This window comes from Nerophis lumbriciformis, linkage group LG01, assembly GCF_033978685.3.
Source record: "Nerophis lumbriciformis linkage group LG01, RoL_Nlum_v2.1, whole genome shotgun sequence".
In the NCBI taxonomy this organism is placed as follows: Eukaryota; Metazoa; Chordata; class Actinopteri; order Syngnathiformes; family Syngnathidae; genus Nerophis; species Nerophis lumbriciformis.
The window spans coordinates 55,933,162-55,952,720 of NC_084548.2; the positions used below are offsets into that span (position 1 = coordinate 55,933,162).

The following is a 19,559-nucleotide window of genomic DNA, read 5'->3' on the forward strand; positions in this document are numbered from 1 at the left end:
TTGTTACAGTGAAATTCTGGTGACTGAGCTGCCAGGATTTATTTCGTCTATAGTGTACAATGTGATAGAAAACTTGCTTTGAAATCATGAGTCAAGCAGATATTTGATTATTTATTATCATTTTAACGAAAAACATGTTTGGAATGTATAATACAGTTGTCCCTCATCACATCACGCTTCAAATGTTGTGGCTTCCCCGCAGAGCATATTTTTACAAAAACATATTTTTAAAGCATATTCAACAACTTATTTAAATTAAGCATTTCAAGCAAAAAATTAACTAAAGTATCAATACTACAGTTGGCCAATATGTGACAAAAAAACAATCAGAGATCACTATTCAGTATTGTTGCCAATGATTGGCTCAGCCTCAGGCAGCATTACTATATTACATTAAAAGCATGTAAAAATGACTCCCGGGTGTTATTTCATGTCTAGACAGCTCTCATAATGTTGAAAATGTATTTACAGTGTAGTTAACAGTTTTTTTTAGTCCATTTATAATTATTGATTCCCACATTGCGGGAATACATTTATCGCGACCATGTCGGAAATCAATAAACGAGGAATTACTCTAGAATGTTTGTTGCATTATAAGATAATATTAAAGTTTAAAAGATATGCAATTACATGTAAGACTTTCATTGTTTTCTGTCACAATAGAAAAACTGAAGATAAAGACAAAGTATTTTATTGACGCATGTTATTTCCAGGCTTTCATGGGCCATATCAAATAATGTGGCAGGCCAAATCCGGTCTCCAGGCCTTGAGTATGACACCTGTACTCTGGAGAATCAGTTTTTCACAGATTAAAAGTTGTTCTGACAGCATCCTAACTCAGTGCCACACTTTAAAAAAAATCAACAGCAATCCTGGTGTTTGCAGTCAAGTAGTACACTCTATTTTGCCTCCATCAGATCAAGTGAGTCATTTAGCACATCCAACTCAAGGTTTCAATAGGAGAAGCCACAAGAGAGAGTTAATCATAATCGTCATATTTTTCAGAACTTAATCCAATTATCAGAGCCAAGATGGTTCCATGCCCCCTGAAGGCAGCAGGGATGTTTGACTCATTTCTTCCAACCTCTACAAAATGTAGTGGAAGTGTTTGTGAGTGCTTGTCGGTTTTTTATGTATGTCAACCTCCTGTGTGTGAGGCATCCTGAAGAGTGTGTCCATGGCAACACGACCCAATGACTTTGTTTCCCTTAGGTGATGTACTTCAGCTCACTCTTCCCGTACGTGGTGCTCTTCTGTTTCCTGGTGAGAGGCTTGTTCTTGAGAGGAGCGGTGGATGGCATCGCCCACATGTTCACCCCAAAGGTGAGCACTCATAAATGATCACATTGCATTCAACTGCGGGGTGCATTTATTGCACCTAGGATAGAAGGCGTGATGAAGACCTCCCTGCCATGGCGTTGTCAGTCAATCATGCTGAATCGAAATGTAGCATACGTGACACTTCTGACACTTTCTCTATAAGCAAGGTATTGTTGTCATGGCTGCCTGGTTTAGATCAAGGCCATTGCCATTCACTCAAGGCAAAGTGGCATCAATATACAGCAAGTGTTGGGGTGATGTTTCCCTCTAGTGGGGAGTGTTTGCAGTTACATGCAAATATGTGTCTCGAAGGCTCTGTGCATTACAAATGGTTTCATTTATTCATACTGTCTTTCAAAATCTAGTTGTACTGTACAAGGCATTACAAAAGTTAAAAGGTTCAAAAGTTAACGAGTGAACCCAAGCAAATAATCACAAAATGCAGATTAATTGTGCAATTTATTCTGACCGCGCATGCTCCTTTATCCTAGAGCAACTTTTCCACCACAGAGGGGCCTGGGGCCCTCTCAAATATTAATGCTGAACTAGTAGTATCGCTCTTAATTTTAGTCACATTCAATGATTATATCTGAACTACTTACAGTTAACAACCTTGTCAAACGATATGAAACCATGTGTTAATTGCACATAAATAAAGTTAAAAGTTAAAGTACCAATGATTGTCTCACACACACTAGGTGTGGTGAAATTTGTCCTCTGCATTTGACCCATGCCCTTGTTCACCTCTTGGGAGTTGAGGGGAGCAGTGAGCAGCAGCGGTGGCCACAATCGGGAATCATTTTTGGTGACTTAACCCCCAATTCCAACCCTTGATGCTGAGTGCCAAGCAGGGATGTAATGGGTCCCATTTTTATAGTCTTTGGTATGACTCGACCGGGGTTTGAACTCACTACCTACCGATCTCAGGGCGGACACTCTAACCACAAGGCCACTGAGCAACAAACCTTAGGCTTAGTTCAGCCTAAGGTTTATTTGGTTTGGTCTGCTGTCATCGCAGACATTTTATTTGGAGTCACAATTTATTAAACTATTCTATTTGTTATATATAGCTATTGATATCCTATTTACATGATAATGTACAGTACAGGCCAAAAGTTTGGACACACCTTCTCATTCAATGCGTTTTCTTTATTTTCATGACTATTTACGTTGTAGATTGTCACTGAAGGCATCAAAACTCTGAATGAGCACATGGGGAGTTATGTACTTAACAAAAAAAGGTGAAATAACTGAAAACATGTTTTATATTCTAATTTCTTCAAAATAGCCACCCTTTGCTCTGATTAATTTTTCGCACACTCTTGGCATTCTCTTGATGAGCTTCAAGAGGTATCAGGATCAGAAGAGTTTTAGCGATAAATGATTATCCCTAACTACCTATTAGGATACAATCATAAAACATACATAAACAAACACAAATAATAAAAGGCAGGTATCTAGTGAGATCTATTTTTACATGACACGTTCATTCGTCACATAAATAGCTCCGAACACTTAACTTGCACACATGTCCTATGTCTGCTGAACTATGCTTTTATTTGGTTTGGTTTGCTGTCATCACAGACATTTTATTTGCACTTTGAGTCACAATTCATTAAACTGTTCTATTTATTATATATTGCTATTGATATCCTATTTACATAACAATGTACAGTACAGGCCAAAAGTTTAGACACACCTTTTCATTCAATGCGTTTTCTTTTTTTTCATGACTATTTACATTGCAGATTGTCACTGAAGGCATCAAAACTATGAATGAAAACACGTGTGGAGTTATGTACTTAACAAAAAAAGGTGAAATAACGTTTATATTCTAGTTTCTTCAAAACAGCCACCCTTTGCTCTGATTACTTTTTCGCACACTCTTGGCATTCTCCCGATGAGCTTCAAGAGGTACTCACCTGAAATGGTTTTCCAAGAGTCTTGAAGGAGTTAGCTCATCAAGAGAATGCCAAGTGTGTGCAACGTAGTAATCAGAGCAAAGCGTGGCTATTTTGAAGAAACTAGAATGTAAAACATGTTTTCAGTTATTTCACATTTTTTTGTTAAGTACATACACCACATGTGTTCATTCATAGTTTTGATGCCTTCAGTGACAATCTACAATGTAAATAGTCATGAAAATAAAGAAAACACATTGAATGAGGAGAAGGTGTGTCCAAACTTTTGGCCTGTACTGTACATACTATCATTCTTGGGTTAAGTCTGGGATCTCAGGTACTACATTTCGTGCCATCTCACTTGTGCTGGCCTAATACGACTATAAATGAGTAATACGAATGCTAAATGTTGCAAGATAACATAAACTTAAAATGGTGTGACATTATAAGAGCTGACGTTTTGCCACTGCTCTTTACCCCAGCTGGAAAAGATGTTGGAGCCACAGGTGTGGAGAGAGGCAGCCACCCAGGTGTTCTTTGCGCTGGGCCTGGGCTTTGGCGGAGTCATTGCCTTCTCCAGTTACAACAAGCGAGACAACAACTGCCACTTTGACGCCGCCCTGGTCTCCATCATCAACTTTGTTACGTCCATCTTGGCCACTTTAGTTGTTTTTGCTGTCCTGGGCTTTAAGGCAAACATCATGAACGAGAAGTGTGTTATAGAGTGAGTATGTCACAGCAACAAGTTTATCAGAAGCTGTTGTTTTTAGCCCAACTCCTACAAATTCCCCTGCTTCTCCACTTGCAGGAATGCCGAGAAGATTCTAATGTATCTGAATACCAGCGTGCTGAGCAAAGAGCTCATTCCTTCTCACATCAACTTCTCCCACCTGACCACACAAGACTATGCAGAAATGTACGGAGTCATTAAGACAGTGAAGGAGGAAAACTTTGCCCAGCTAGGCCTGGACCCTTGTTTGCTGGAGGATGAACTCAACAAGGCAAGTGACCCCTCATCGTCTGCCAAATATTACACATACAGTCGTGGTCAAAAGTTTACATACATTTGTAAATAACATAATGTCATGGCTGTCTTGAGTTTCCAATAATTTCTACAACTCTCTTTTTTTTTTGTGGTAGAGTGATTTGTCACAAAAAACATTCATGAAGTTTGGTTATTTTATGAATTTATTATGGGTCTACTGAAAATGTGACCTAATCTGCTGGGTCAAAGGTATACATACAGCAATGTTAATATTTGGTTACATGTCCCTTGGCAAGTTTCACTGCAATAAGGCACTTTTGGTAGCCATCCACAAGCTTCTGGCAAGCTTCTGGTTGAACGTTTGACCACTCCTCTTGACAAAATTGGTGCAGTTCAGCTAAATTTGTTGGTTTTCTGACATGGACTTGTTTCTTCAGCATTGTCCACACGTTTAAGTCAGGAGTTTGGAAAGGCCATTCTAAAACCTTAATTCTAGCCTGATTTAGCCATTCCTTTACCACTTTTGACATGTGCTTGGGGTCATTGTCCTGTTGGAACACCCAACTGCCCCCAAGACCCAACCTCCGGGCTGATGATTTTAGGTTGTCCTGAAGAATTTGGAGGTAATCCTCCTTTTTCATTGTCCCATTTACTCTCTGTAAAGCACCAGTTTCATTGGCAGCAAAACAGGCCCAGAGCATAATAATACCACCACCATGCTTGACGGTAGGCCTGGTGTTCTTGGGATTAAAGGCCTCACCTTTTCTCCTCCAAACATATTGCTGGGTATTGTGGCCAAACAGCTCAATTTTTGTTTCATCTGACATCACATGGACAAAGATAAGACCTTCTGGAGGAAAGTTATGTCTGTATTTTGGACTTAAACCAGTAGCCAAGTTTTAATAAAAAGATCTACAGACACCCAAATAACCTAATGTCATGATAGAAAGTGAAAATGGTACAACAAAAGACAAGACTGGCACATTCGACTTAATGGCAAAGACTACTTCCTGACGAGGCATAACACTGTCCTTTAACATCATCTATGTCTTGGAATTTCAACTGCATGTTAAGTGTACGATACAATACTTTCAAATGAGACTCAGATGTGTTAGAACTGAACAGCACAGTTACCATTATACTATTTAACCACTGTTAAAAAAAACAACAGAAATACATCCCAGGTATCGGGAATTGGCACCGTATCGGTACAAATGTGGAAGGTGTCCACTAGAGCTGTGAATCTTTGAGTGTCCCACAATTCGATTCAATATCGATTTTTGGGTCACGAATCGATTCAAAATCTTTTTTTTTTTTCGATTCAAGGCGATTCTCGATTCAAAAACGATATTTTCCCGATTCAAAACGATTCTCTATTCATTCAATACATAGGATTTCAGCAGGATCTACCCCAGTCTGCTAACATGCAAGCAGAGTAGTAGATTTTTGTAAAAAGCTTTTATAATTGTAAAGGACAATGTTTTATCAACTGATTGCAATAATGTAAATTTGTTTTAACTATTAAATGAACCAAAATATGACTTATTTTATCTTTGTGAAAATATTATATATCATCAAGCTTATGAGATGCGATGCAAGTGTAAGCCACTGTGACACTATTCTTCTTTTTTTTTTATTTTTTATAAATGTCTAATGACAATGTCAATGAGGGATTTTTAATCACTGCTATGTTGAAATTGTAACTAATATTGATACTGTTGTTGATAATATTCATTTTTGTTTCAGTACTTTTGGTTTGTTCTGTGTCGTGTTTGTGTCTCCTCTCAATTGCTCTGTTTATTGCAGTTCTCAGTGTTGCTGGGTCGGGTTTGGTTTTGGAATTGGATTGCATTGTTATGGTATAGTGTATTGTTTTGTTGGATTGATTAATTAAAAAAAAAAAATAAATTAAAAAAAAATTGCTTTTTTAAAAATGAGAATCGATTCTGAATCGCACAACGTGAGAATCGCGATTCGAATTCGAATCGATTTTTTCCCACACCCCTAGTGTCCACCCCTACTTACTGTTAAAAAGTAACTGCATTTTTTTGGGAAATGTTGCCTATCATTCACATTCTCTTGTGAAGCAAGATCATGTATGTCTTTCTCTTTTTTGTGAATTCTAAATGGCAAAAAAAGACAAGCAAGAGGTGGCTAACATTGTACTGTATCTACAGCAGAGGTGGGTAGAGTAGCCAGAAATTGTACTCAAGTAAGAGTACTGTTATTTCAGAGATTTATTACTCAAGTAAAAGTAAGGAGTAGTCACCCAAATATTTACTTGAGTAAAAGTAAAAAGTATGTTGTGAAAAAACTACTCAAGTACTGAGTAACTGATGAGTAACCTGTTCGTTTAATGATGACGGCAACAAATAATGCACAAAAACATGAAAATAGCAATGAGAAAATTCAGAGCCAGGAATATCTCTTAAGCAACTAAAACAATAATATATATATTTAATAATAATACATTAACATAAAAAAATCAAGGCAAATTGAGCCACAATAACTTAACAGCACCATAGGCTCAGTAAGCAGAGATTATATAGGAAAATAACAAGTTAGCCTTTACGCAAACCATAAACTGATAGGTGTTCTGCATTTGGGAACACACTGTGAACTTCTGATTGGTGTTTCTATGCATGCGTGTGTGTGTGTGTGTGTGTGTGTGTGTGTGTGTGTGTGTGTGTGTGTGTGTGTGTGTGTGTGTGTGTGTGTGTGTGTCTTTGTCTGTCTCTCTATGAGGCTGCAGTGCGTTAATAAAGGTCCCCACACGATGTACATTTGACAGTGATTCATAGCAGGGAAGCTAACATCAGCCTCTGGTGACAGCCAAAATATCTACTAACGTTACTTACCACGATGTGCTTCCTCAAATTTGACGTTGAGTTCATGTAAGCTTACGCTTGTTGCCGCTGAAACTTTATGTGCAGTTAATCACGTGACCGCCTGGCTCTGTTTGATTGGTGAAACGGAGTCAAACGTCACCAGTGACTGCATGTGATTGGTGAAACAGAGTCAAACGTCACCAGTGACTGTATTTGATTGGTGAAACGCAGGCATGCGATAGATCCTACTTTGAAGGTCTGTCTGACAAACCAAAACAAACAAAGTGTGCATTAACAGATCGATAAAAATCAGTAGCGAGTAGCAAGCTGAATGTAGATAAATGGAGCGGAGTAAAAGTAGCGTTTCTTCTCTATACATATACTCAAGTAAAAGTAAAAGTATGTTGCATTAAAACTACTCTTGGAAGTACAATTTATCCCAAAAGTTACTCAAGTAGATGTAACGGAGTAAATGTAGCGCGTTACTACCCATCTCTGTTCTACAGTAATTGGATTCATATAGTCTGCCTGTATAAAAACATCCAAAAACCGCCAACTATAGTCCATTAACATGGCGTAACCTGAATAATAACCAAGTATTACCGACATTGGTTTTTAAGAGCTAACGCAGAGGAACTATATTTAGTAGTAACACGGCGCCTTGATCAAAGAGGTAATTTTGACCTACTGGGCTGCTGCATTGCAGCTGAACTGGTAAAAAAAGTTTGTGCTGGAGTATAAATCATGCCTCTCACCTAGTAGTAGTAGAAGGTTGTGTCCATAAGGTGAGAAGTTATTCAACTTTAAAATTCAATTTACACACAGACATTGCTAGGAAGACACAACAAGATGCTCGTTTGTTCACAGCATTTTTTACCTGTGTGAGGATTGTGATGAATTAATCTAAACAGGGAAGACCAATCCTGTACTGAAAGATACAAACATCCCGTCAGTCGGTGTCCCAGTAAGAGCAGACATTGTACAATAAGTGATTGTTTTGTTATGTTCGTAGTTTGTATTTCTTGTTTAAAACCTGTAGCTCATCTTCTGTAGATTCAGGTGCAAAAAATATAAGCTTCTGGATTATGAATGGTTCCAAAGTAGTAATTTTTGGCTCTCATTAGTAGTTGTTGTTGTTGAAGGAAATAGTGATGTTGCAACCAAATGCTTAAAATTATCAGAATATGGTTGTTGTCACGAATGTGCCTATTACTACATTGTATACAGTATATACTTACAGCATGCATTGATGGAGGTTTTTTTGATGTTTTAGAGCACTTTACATGCAGAATAGATTGAATCCCCATTACCTGCCTCCTCTTGCTAGTGTGTATTTATGATTTAGAATGCATAAAAAAAAAAAATAATAATAATTTAAAAAAAAAAAACATGTGTTCTTGTCTCACATAAGGATTGTGAATGATAGGCAAAAATCCCCAAAAAGTGCAGTACCCCCTACCTATAATTGGTCAAGTTATTTGTTGAAGATAATTAACATGTTCTGTTCAATGTATGCATTTTCATAAAGTTCTAAGGCTAAATAATTAACTGTTATTGAGATATATTGCATATGATAAACAGTATCTGTAATTATTAGTATGTTTTAATCACTGTTTGGTTTATAGATACAGCAATTATGCAATTATGCCACTTTTTAAGGTTCCCCTTTGTGGTCAAGGAAACACTTTTTTTGCAGGAAGATCTTTATTATCACATGTACAACGTATGTACAGCGGAAGCAGAAGGTGCAGATTGATCTTTCCCATTGTCTCTTCTTCTCTTCTTCTTGCAGTCGGTTCAGGGCACTGGCTTGGCGTTTATCGCCTTCACAGAAGCCATGACGCACTTCCCTGCCAGCCCTTTCTGGTCTGTCATGTTCTTCTTCATGCTGATTAACTTGGGCCTGGGAAGCATGATCGGAACCATGACGGGCATCACCACCCCCATACTCGATGCCTTCAAGGTCCGCAAAGAGATCCTGTGCGGTGAGTTGACTCGTTTTGATTGTCTTACTGCTTGTGTTGTCCATATAAGTTCTGACTGCATGTTTATGTCCCTCAGTGGTTTGCTGTGTCATTGCCTTCCTATTGGGTCTGCTGTTTGTGCAGCGTTCAGGGAACTACTTTGTCACCATGTTTGACGACTACTCGGCTGGTTTGCCGCTCACCGTGGTGGTCATTCTGGAGAACATCTCTGTGGCCTGGATATACGGCACTAAACGGTACCAGCATGTGAAACTAGAAGTCTTAAGTCCTCCATCATTAGTGTTTGTTTGTTTGTTTTTGAGCATAAAAGATTTTGGTGGCCCGTACAGGAAATATCTTCATTATATCTCACAGGTTCATGCAGGACCTGGAGGACATGCTTGGTTTCAGGCCGTACTCTTTTTATTACTACATGTGGAGGTACGTGTCACCGGCTGTGCTGGTGGTACTTATTGTGGCGACCGTTATCGAGATGGCCGTCAGCCCCGCAGGATACAATGCTTGGGTTGAAGCCGAGGTTAGTGAGTCTCTGTCCACCGTTTTGTGCGTTTCATCAAAGTACCAAATCTTCGCAATGACTTCTGTCCGTGCATAGTCAGATACTCCAGAAATTTGTGATGTTGCGATTGCGCCAATTCAAGGAAATTTAACCAATCCCTATAATTGGATATGCAGCCTCACAACTTTGTCCAGTCGCCGAGATTTTGGACATCATCACCCTTTTAACCAATCGAGTTTGTCCCTAAGCAGTGCTAAAATGCACTCATCAACTCTAACCCATCCAATAAGACCTACTTTTGTTTTTTTTGTAGACAAACAGGGAAAAGCAAGGTGTAACAATACCTCAACTATTTATTTCTCTAACGGCACAACGCTGGTATTTAATCGTAGCTCAGACCCTCGTTTGGTTCTTGGCTCCAGCACTAAGCCCTAGACCAGGGGTCGGCAACCCAAAATGTTGAAAGAGCCATATTGGACCAAAAATAAAAAATAAATCTGTTTGGAGCCACATACAATTAAAAGCCTTCTATAAGTGATATAATGAAGTCAACACATGATATAAGTGTCTATATTAGCTATATTAGCCTACTATCAAAATTACTATGTGTCGCAGGCTGACACGAATCTTCGTTGACAGAAATGTTGAAATGTAATGTTTATTTTACCCATTTTTACAACATTGGAAAACATTAGTAAAACAGAGGCTTCTCAGGGGGTGAGATAACTCCTCTAAATTACTGGATTAGAAATGGCCAAAGGTACAGATGTGTGTATCCAAGTTAAAGAAAATGGCAGGCTGTATTCTTCTAATGGATTTATAACAATCTATGCAAGCTGGGTTACGTTTGCTGTGGTCTGGAACAACATGGCACACCAACCACTATCAGAAATGCAGACAATATTACATACAGATGATATGTCATGAGAAATGCTGATATGAGGACAGACGACATAGGAAATTAAATGAGCTCAAATATACCTACAAGTGAGGCATAATGATGTAATACATACGTAAAGCTAGACTAAATAGCATGTTAGCATCGAATAGCTTGCAGTCATGCACTGACCAAATATGCCTGATAAGCACTCCACACAAGTCAATAACATCAACAAAGTTGTGTGCATTCACACACAGCATAAAAAGATTGGTGAACAAAATGAGACAAAAAATGAGTGGCATAAAATATGCCTTTCTCTTTCTCAAACTACTGTGAGTTCAATGACCGCCAAAATTAGTAGGACAAAATGGCGCTCGCCAAATACTCTCATCAGAGAATCATGTTTAATATAAACAGTGGGATTTCTGACAATTATGGTGGTTTGTGTCATGTTGTCCTCATACATATATGTGGTGTTCGGGCCTGTGGCACCCGTTTAAATGTTTTATTAAAAGAAAAATGATACAATTAATGAATTTTTCAAACTGAGACTCACTGAGTTTGGCTCATTTTCTGTGAAGAACATATATCAGAATACATATTGAATGACCACACACCATACACCCCCCCTACACATTTCTATTACATATAAGATGTCCGGGCTTACAGAAGTGTGGAAATTGATGTTCTGTGTACCACACGCACACACACACACACACACAGCAGGCCTAGACAGGAGGAGGACAGAGTGTAGGTACACAAAACATCAGAGGGTCAAATGTGCGAGAAAATGAGAGCAGACAGTGTTGACAAACAATGTTGCAACCTTGTGTGGGAACCGCAGGTGCAGAAACACAAAAGAAGAATCCCTGTGGGATGCAGAAACTGGCAGAGAAATTTTCTGTGCAACGTTCATATTGTTGTTACTCAGCCAGCGTTTGTGGGTCTGATGGACCCGTTGCATTTTGTGGCTTTTAATGCCTCACAATCAAACCCTTGTATGTTAAAATACTGAACAGATGTTTATTGGGATAAGGTAAACATCTGTTCAGTATTTTAATATAAAAGTGTTTGATTGTAAAGCATTAAAAGCCACAAAATGCAATGGGTCCATCAGACCCACAAACGCTGGCTGAGTAACAACGATATGAACATTACACAAGGGTTAAAACAAAAATATTTTTCTATTTTCATACATTTTTGAAAAAGCTCCAGAGAGCCACTAAGGCGGCGCTAAAGAGCCGCATGCTGCTCTAGAGCCACATGTTGCAGGCCCCGCCCTAGACCCATGTCCTCATTCCCTCATTTACTTGACAGAGATGCTGACATGATAATGAGCTCTAATTGTCTCTCATTTACCAACAAAGTCATCGCTATAAATCACACTCAAGAGCTCTTCCATATTTTCAACAAAAGCAATGAATTGCAACCTAAAAAATGGTTTACTGTCGACAAGCACTTTTCACCTTTTAGTGGTTATTGTTATAATAAGGTAATTTGAATGATTTAGAGTAGGGCGCAGAGCCGGCCCAAGGCATAAGCGTACTAAGCGCTTGCTTAGGGCCCCGCGGCCACCAGGGGGCCCCCAAAAGCAATTAACAAAAAATTCTTATTTTTTATTTTTTGCATGTACGAGTCTGACTGATGATTTCTAAATGATCAAAGATATATTATTGTACAAAAACACAATTTTAGGTCAACAGAGTGCTGCTGCTGATCTAGGCTTAGTGATTCTTCCTGCCTCTCTTTAAATGTAAAGCTGCCTCTGCTGCACCTGTGACGTTTGCCGCCTGCTATGGCGTCACATTAGTGCCAAAAATCCGAGCGCATAAAAACTGTTATCGCGCGCTGATTCTCCACTTCGTGCGTGCGCGCGACACCCTTTTGCGCGCGCGTGGTGCCTTTTTGCGCGCGTGCCGTCTCGGTCTGTGCGCTGGCATGTTTCGTTTTGGCACTTTGGGGGTGGGTATGCTTAGCCGGCCCCTTCTTTCTGATTGGCCAGACGGAAAATGCTCAGAGATAATCAGAAGTATAGCAGGGCGGGTCATCGTCAATATGTATCAAGATTGTTATAGGCGCAAAGTTTTCACTTCTTCTTGAACATTTGTTTTCTAATTTATGGAATTTCTTTTGATTCAGCCATAAAATTAATGAAATAATCTTTGAATTTTGTTTTTAAAATGTTAAAAATAGCCTTTTAATAATGTATTCTGAAACAGTTTAAAATAATCAGAGAACTGACTAACACTGACCCTACACAACTATGTTGCACAATTAAGTCATTTTTTTTATAGCGAAAGAGGTGATTTCAACAGGTGCAGCATCCTATGTCATATCTACATGTAATAAGATTTGTAACAAGGCAAACCGTTTGTAAATTGGTCGAAAATCGAGCAAGTTATGGTAATTTAATTGGTACATGTACTAATTAAATTACCATAACTTGCTTTGACATCAATGTAATGATTGAGGCTAGCTGTCCGAGGTAAGATGGCTACAACGTTGCTACGCTGGAGAATGATTGGTCTTATGAAAAATGCTCAGAGCCAATCAGAAAGGAGGGGCCGTCTAAGCATACCTGCCCCCAAAGTGCCAAAAAGAAACATGACAGCGCGAGGAGAGATGCCAGGAGTACACAGAGAGCGCACAGACCGAGACGGCGCGAGCGCAGAAAGGCACCGCGCGCGCGCAAAAGGGTGTCGCGCGCGCACGAAGTGGAGAATCAGCGCGCGATAACAGTTTTTATGCGCTCGGATTTTTGGCACTAATGTGACGCCATATCTTTCCTCTCAGATTCAGACAGGTGATCAGAGGACCACTGTCTATTAAGGAGAACTTTTCATTCCCCAAACGGCATGATGGCCGAAGTTTTCATTATCATTATACCTACAGACAGCTAGTCAATGGGGAAAAAGTCAAGCGTAGCTGGCTGACTTATTCAAGAAGTAAAGATGCAGTCTATTGCTTTTGCTGCAAATTATTTTCCAAAAAGTCCTTAAAACTGGCAGCCGAGGGACAGCGGGATTGGGTCAACATAGGTGCACTGCTGAAACAGCATGAAAACAGTGAAGATCATTGTAGCAACATGGTGAAATGGAAGGAATTTGCCTTGCGTCTTTCAAAGGGGAAAACTACTGATGAATTTAACTTCAGTAGACTGCGCTCTCTTTGTACAAAGTAAACATTAAATATGAACAATTAACTAAAAATGTAAACTAGTAATTAAAGACTAATAAGTACAAGACTGATGAGACAAGATGACACTTTTACTGTAAATACAAAGCTTTATCACTTGGACTGTTCAACCCCAGGCCACTCTTGTAGCTGAATGTTTTCTACATTTTAAGATTAGGAACCATATGTGGCACTCTGGACATCATTCGTTCATTCATTGGTATTATTTATGTTCTTAACTGGGCCACCCCCATATCTTTATAAATTACATGTCATTTGTAAAGACATGCCAGGCTGACAATAGGATAATGTAAACAACACTGCCAGAGCCGCAATGAGTTTATAGTAGGTGTGTGAATGATCAACAATCAATATTATTGGCAGAAATAGAGGGCCCCAAAATCAAATTTTGCTTAGGGCCCCATGGAGGCTTGGGCCGGCACTGGTAGGGCGTATACAAATGTATATATACTTTACTAACCAAGTAGGGACTCATAAATAACTGATGAAAAATACACTTACATAAATGATAAATGGGTTGTACTTGTATAGCGCTTTTCTACCTTCAAGGTACTCAAAGCGCTTTGACACTACTTCCACATTTACCCATTCACACACACATTCACACACTGATGGAGGGAGCTGCCATGCAAGGCGCTAACCAGCACCCATCAGGAGCAAGGGTGACGTGTCTTGCTCAGGACACAACGGACATGACGAGGTTGGTACTAGGTGGGGATTGAACCAGGGACCCTCAGGTTGCGCACGGCCACTCTTCCACTGCGCCACGCCGTCCCAAATACATAAAATAATGTTGTACTAAAATTAATAAGCAAAATTAATAATGAATATGTTTCTTAACTAAACTGTCAATATAATCGAAGTGCAAATGAAAATACAGCTTCACCACTTAAGTCATAATTTTTGCGCCTAAGAAACTTCTCTCCGACTTTATCGCAATTTTGTTTGAGATTGTCATGACTGCCACAAGTGAAAAGAGTATTACAACTGAGAACTGCTGCGGTCCATAAAGACCGAGGTTGAGAAACAGAAATGTTTTTGGCGGCCTTCTAGGGGATGCTCGCAGCCCAACAATGGGCCCCGGCCATATGGTAAAGAAACACTGCTCTAACACTATAAAAACAAGTTTAAAAAACATTATATTTAATCGTGATTAATCAAAATGAATCTAAAACTGTGATTAATTAGATTAAAATGTACAATAGAATATATAATATTTGTATATATTACCAGAGCTGGAGCATGTAGGATTGTCCTCAGAAAGTACCTTAGTGCAACTTCCTGTGTATCCATCTTGTTGCCTTGTGCTTAAATGTTTTTCTCCCCATCTTTTGCTATTGTCTCCATCATTGTTTCTTTGTCAGGGCGCAGAGCGTTTCCACAGCTACCCACCTTGGGCTTTAGGCATGGCCTATTCCCTCATCGTGGTGGCCATGCTGCCCTTACCTCTGGTTTTCATCGTCCGCCACTTCAACCTTGTGTCGGACGGCTCCAACAAGCTGTCCGTCTCCTACCGTAAAGGCATGATGAAGGATATCTCCAACCTGGAGGAACAGGACGAGCAGCGTTTCATCCTCAACAAGAACCCCAGCGAGGCTCCTTCTCCCATGCCCCCTCACCGTGCCTACCTGGGGCCCGGGGGTACCCAGGAGATGACCAACACCAACTATGGCACCAGCACCAAGACGGGCTACCAGAATATCGGCTCGCCCGAGTCCGAGCTATGATGCAGCATTTTGCAGTGCGTCGTCCGGGGAAGAAAAGAGAAAAAAAAATCCACCAACGTGTTTTTTTTTCTCCGTATCACCTTCACCTGTCAAGTGATCAGTAGACGTTTTCCAAGCTTCAGGTGTGCCCAATTTGCAATGTTCTGAATAATAATCCCACATTTAGGAGGTGGTTTTCCGAATGTAAAGAGCACAATCTCGTACAAATTGTTCACCCTACATGGTCACAATACTAGTGTCTGAAACGTGATTGTGGTGTTGTTAAACAAGCACATTGTTATTTGTGTTACTGCGGGACAGATGCAGCTATAGTTCCAGCATCTCTGAGCCTTAAAACAAAGCAGCACTTTTTATTTTTCCATCATATCTTTCTTAGACAAACACAGCTCCGTGTTTGTTCCCGGTTGTCCAACCAATCATGTTAAGCGCAAATGCTCGTGTTTGATCAGCTTCACGCTCGCCGTTGCCGGGGCTCGGAGGTGTGAGTTTTGTCATTCAGATGCACAAATGTGTGTTTGGGCTTGTGCGCCACTCCTGAATGAGAATAGGTGTGTAAAAATAGAGTTGTGCGTTACCCAGGGGAAGCCGTGGCAACGCGCCATAGATACAGAGCCTTTTGTGATGACGAGGAGGAGGAGAGTGGACGCCTTGGCTTTTGTTGGCTGCACCTGCACATTTGCTCAGCAATAGACGAGACGGTTTACTGTTTATCCGTTATTTACCTTCATTATAGAACATTCCGACACCCTGAACACAAAGGCTATATTTTGATGTCTGTACTAGTGTATTTTCCTGTGAGTGCATTTTTTGGTGGGTTCAAGTTGTACAGTGATATAACAGTATTGAAGTGGCAATACACTCCTGTAACCACTAGGGGTCTCTGCTGGTCAACAAAGGAGACAATGCCCCGCCCCCCCTTCCCTGTGGCCCCTTTTCGAGGCAAAACCAATGCTTGAGACCGATCAGGTGTAAAGTGAAGCACACACAGGTCAGTCACAGCATTCGGTGCCTGTGGAGCGTCTGTTTGCCTTATGCTTATTGTGCCAGTTCGTTCTTGATGATATACTTTAACTATGTGCAGTTTTAATCAATGTTATTTCGTCTTGTCCACTTGAACACTTTAATTAGATTGAGACCCTGGAGTTGTTTTGTAAAGCACACACTTTTAGAGGGCAGCTTTGTGGGATTTGAAGTCAATAGGATGCACTTATGAGGGTTTGAAGGTGGTCAAAGCGCTTTAAGTTAGGTTAGGTTACTTTATTAGTACCCAAAGGTGAACTCGTTTTGCAGCCAGCAAGATCAGGACATCCGTTAAATATACAGAAAAAGTAAAATGTTGAATGAATGAAATGAGTTTATTTCGGTCATATGATCAACCATTTTGTGTGATCAATTTAACAGCACAGATTATACATATTAACAATCATACAAATACACACACAAAAAGAAAAAGAATGACCGAAAAAGGAATAGACTGCATGAAGCCAATGCTTATTTTTGCCTATCCTATACATTCACTGAAAATTAGATTGCCTGGATCATCAATGTTCAAAAAATCAATGGGATGAAAGTAATCCTTGCTATATTTTATAATTTTCCATTATTTCACCTTTCAAGGCTTTCTTAAACCTTAAAGAACTACATGTATTCATCTCATCACTGAGCTTGTTCCACCGTTTAACTCGTAAAACTGAAATACATTTGTATTTATATTCGTTCTTACTTTACATATTTCAAAAATCAATATCCCCCGTAAATTATATTTTTCTCCTCTTAATGTAAGTAACCTAAGAATACAAGCATGGAAGGCTGTTGTTCTTTACTCGAAACATAATTCCCATTGTTTTTAATAAACACAATATCTGAACATTTTAACACATTAGAACTTATGAATAATGGATTGGTATGTTCATAGTAGCACGTTTTGTGTATTATTCTAGTTACCCTTTCTTGAAGTTTAATTATTAGGTCTATGTTTGTTTCATTAACATTTCCCCAAACTTCATGTTAAATATAGAATAAAATAAAAGAATATGCAGACATTTCTTATTCAGCATGTGTCTTACTTTATTAATAATAATAATATGTTAGACATGTAATACATGGACCTACCACATAACCAGCATTACAAACATTGGTAAGATCATAAAATTGTAAATGAACTATAAGTTCTCCAGAAAAAGGATAACCTATAAAATCACAATAAAGTAGGATTTGGAGCAATCCAGAATAAAGTATCATAAATAAAATAATACATTACACCAAATCAAATATGGGCAAAAAGATGGACTACAACTTGTTTAGTTCGGTTATGGCAATTGGTACAAAACTGCATCTGTACCGTTTGGTTTTGCCTTTTCGATTCAAATTTAATTATTCATGAATACTGATGGCACAGTATCAGGAGCAATTCCAGCTACTGGGGTGTTAAAATGACGGAAACTTTCCATTTTTAGGTAACACAACAGGGCTGCCTTGTAGTTGACCACATGTCACCTTATATAGTGCAACCTCGATTTACGATCTTAATTGGTTCTTCAACATGGTTCACCAACCGAAAAGTTGGAATAAAAAAGAAGAGTTCGAATAGTGAAGCAGAGTTCCCCATAAGAATCAATGTAAACATGAATAACAAGCGGTTAATAGCACAACAATATCGTTTTTATATCCAAACAACACAGCAACATTAAAGCAAGCTTAAATGGCAACACGTATTCTTACAAAAGTCTTGTTGGTGTGCTCTAAAACCAAAAAAAAGGAAAATAATTTTACATTGTGTTTGGGAATATTTGTGGCATTGTTGAACACTGGGAGTTTTGGAGTGTCAAATGAGTAGTGGCTTCACGTAGTCACCGTTAGCGTTAGCACAAACAAGCATTGTAAGGCGATCCTTCACCATCTTGTGTCTAGGTAGTGCCTTCTCCTCTGTAATAAAGGTCCGCTGTAGCATCTTTTTGGGTCTCATCCCAATTAAAGTCTTGTTGCAGAACAAAGCCCCCTTAGCTGATTAAATCCTCGAACTGAAGGAGTCGCGAGTCAGAGGCTAACTATCTAAAACACTAGCTCAATACAGCAAGACTGAGAGTTTGGACACATATAAAGCGTTTCTGATCACACAAAGTGATCTCTAAGAACTCTGACCGCGCCGACAATTGTGGAAATAAACTAATCAGAATTGCCACCTGCTGTTGAAGCTTTTCAAAATGACTGCGTCCAGGTGTATAAGATGTGACCTGGGGGCCCCCATCTCTTCAAAATGCAAAATGAATGAATCAACATTGGTACGCTGAGACATGGTCCGAACACAGAGGCATATTTGGCGCGATAGTAAACGTTTGTAAACCCGAAACGGTCACAAATAGAGGCATCCGCGAATCAAGGTTCCACTGTGCAGGGCCTTGTAAGTAACTTTATCAAATAATTTTGCATTTTAAGTGGAAAGCAATGCAAGACGAATGTCCATTGAATGCACAAAAAGCGAATCACACTTGGAACCAGAAAAACAAACATTTGCATGCTATATTTTTGCATTTTCAATTGACATTGTATTTCCTCATATAGTGGCGGTTTGACCGAGTTGAATTCTTTCATGTTAACTGCTAACTCACGTCACCATAGCTGAAAGATAGTGACATTTGGTAGAAATAACCCACAAAATATGTTAGAGGCTCCAAAAGCATTACAGTCGTTCGTCGCCACGCTTTGAAGCCCCAAAACTTCAAAGTTTGGGGCTTCACTATATTGAAGTTGTTTGTTTTTTAAATAACGAATCCTTGGGTGTTTTGGGGCTGAATTAAACATTATCAAACATAAAATGGTTAAATGAGCAATAAATATGAACTCTACAGTTGTATTATCCACAAGAGCAAATGAATCAAAGTGCACTTTTCAGTATCGTGGCCAGTGATTGGCTCAGCTTCAGGCAGCATTACTGTATTGGATTAAACAATGTAAAAGTGACTATGTGGCTGTTATTTTAGGTCTAGAAGTCCCTCATAGTGTCAAAACCTGTCTTTATAAGGTCATAAACAGTTTTTAATGCTCTAGGGATGAAAATATTCGATTCATAATTAATCATTCCTACTTCACAGAAAGTAAACTACCTCGGTTCAGGCCTGGAACCAATTGACAACGATAAACGAGGGTTTACCAAATATCCTTCTCAGAGCCAGCGTCCTCTGCAGTGGACGTTTGTATTTTTCATAACAGGGCTATTTTTTTTCAAAAGGTGTAACTCTG

At 39.3% G+C, this 19,559-nt stretch overlaps 1 protein-coding gene across 2 annotated transcripts in view; it reads left to right on the top strand.

Moving 5' to 3' along the window:
• slc6a17 (solute carrier family 6 member 17) overlaps nt 1-17,348 on the top strand; it is a 50,713-nt gene extending 33,365 nt beyond the window's left edge. For both annotated transcript variants that reach the window (XM_061987534.1, XM_061987525.1), the window contains 7 exons: nt 1,213-1,323; nt 3,704-3,945; nt 4,030-4,222; nt 8,827-9,019; nt 9,096-9,255; nt 9,374-9,536; nt 14,958-17,348. In XM_061987534.1, coding sequence (XP_061843518.1) covers nt 1,213-1,323; nt 3,704-3,945; nt 4,030-4,222; nt 8,827-9,019; nt 9,096-9,255; nt 9,374-9,536; nt 14,958-15,320 — 1,425 coding nt within the window. In that variant the 3' untranslated portion in view covers nt 15,321-17,348. The remainder of the gene's footprint in view (nt 1-1,212; nt 1,324-3,703; nt 3,946-4,029; nt 4,223-8,826; nt 9,020-9,095; nt 9,256-9,373; nt 9,537-14,957) is intronic.
• Nucleotides 17,349-19,559: the final 2,211 nt, after the last annotated feature.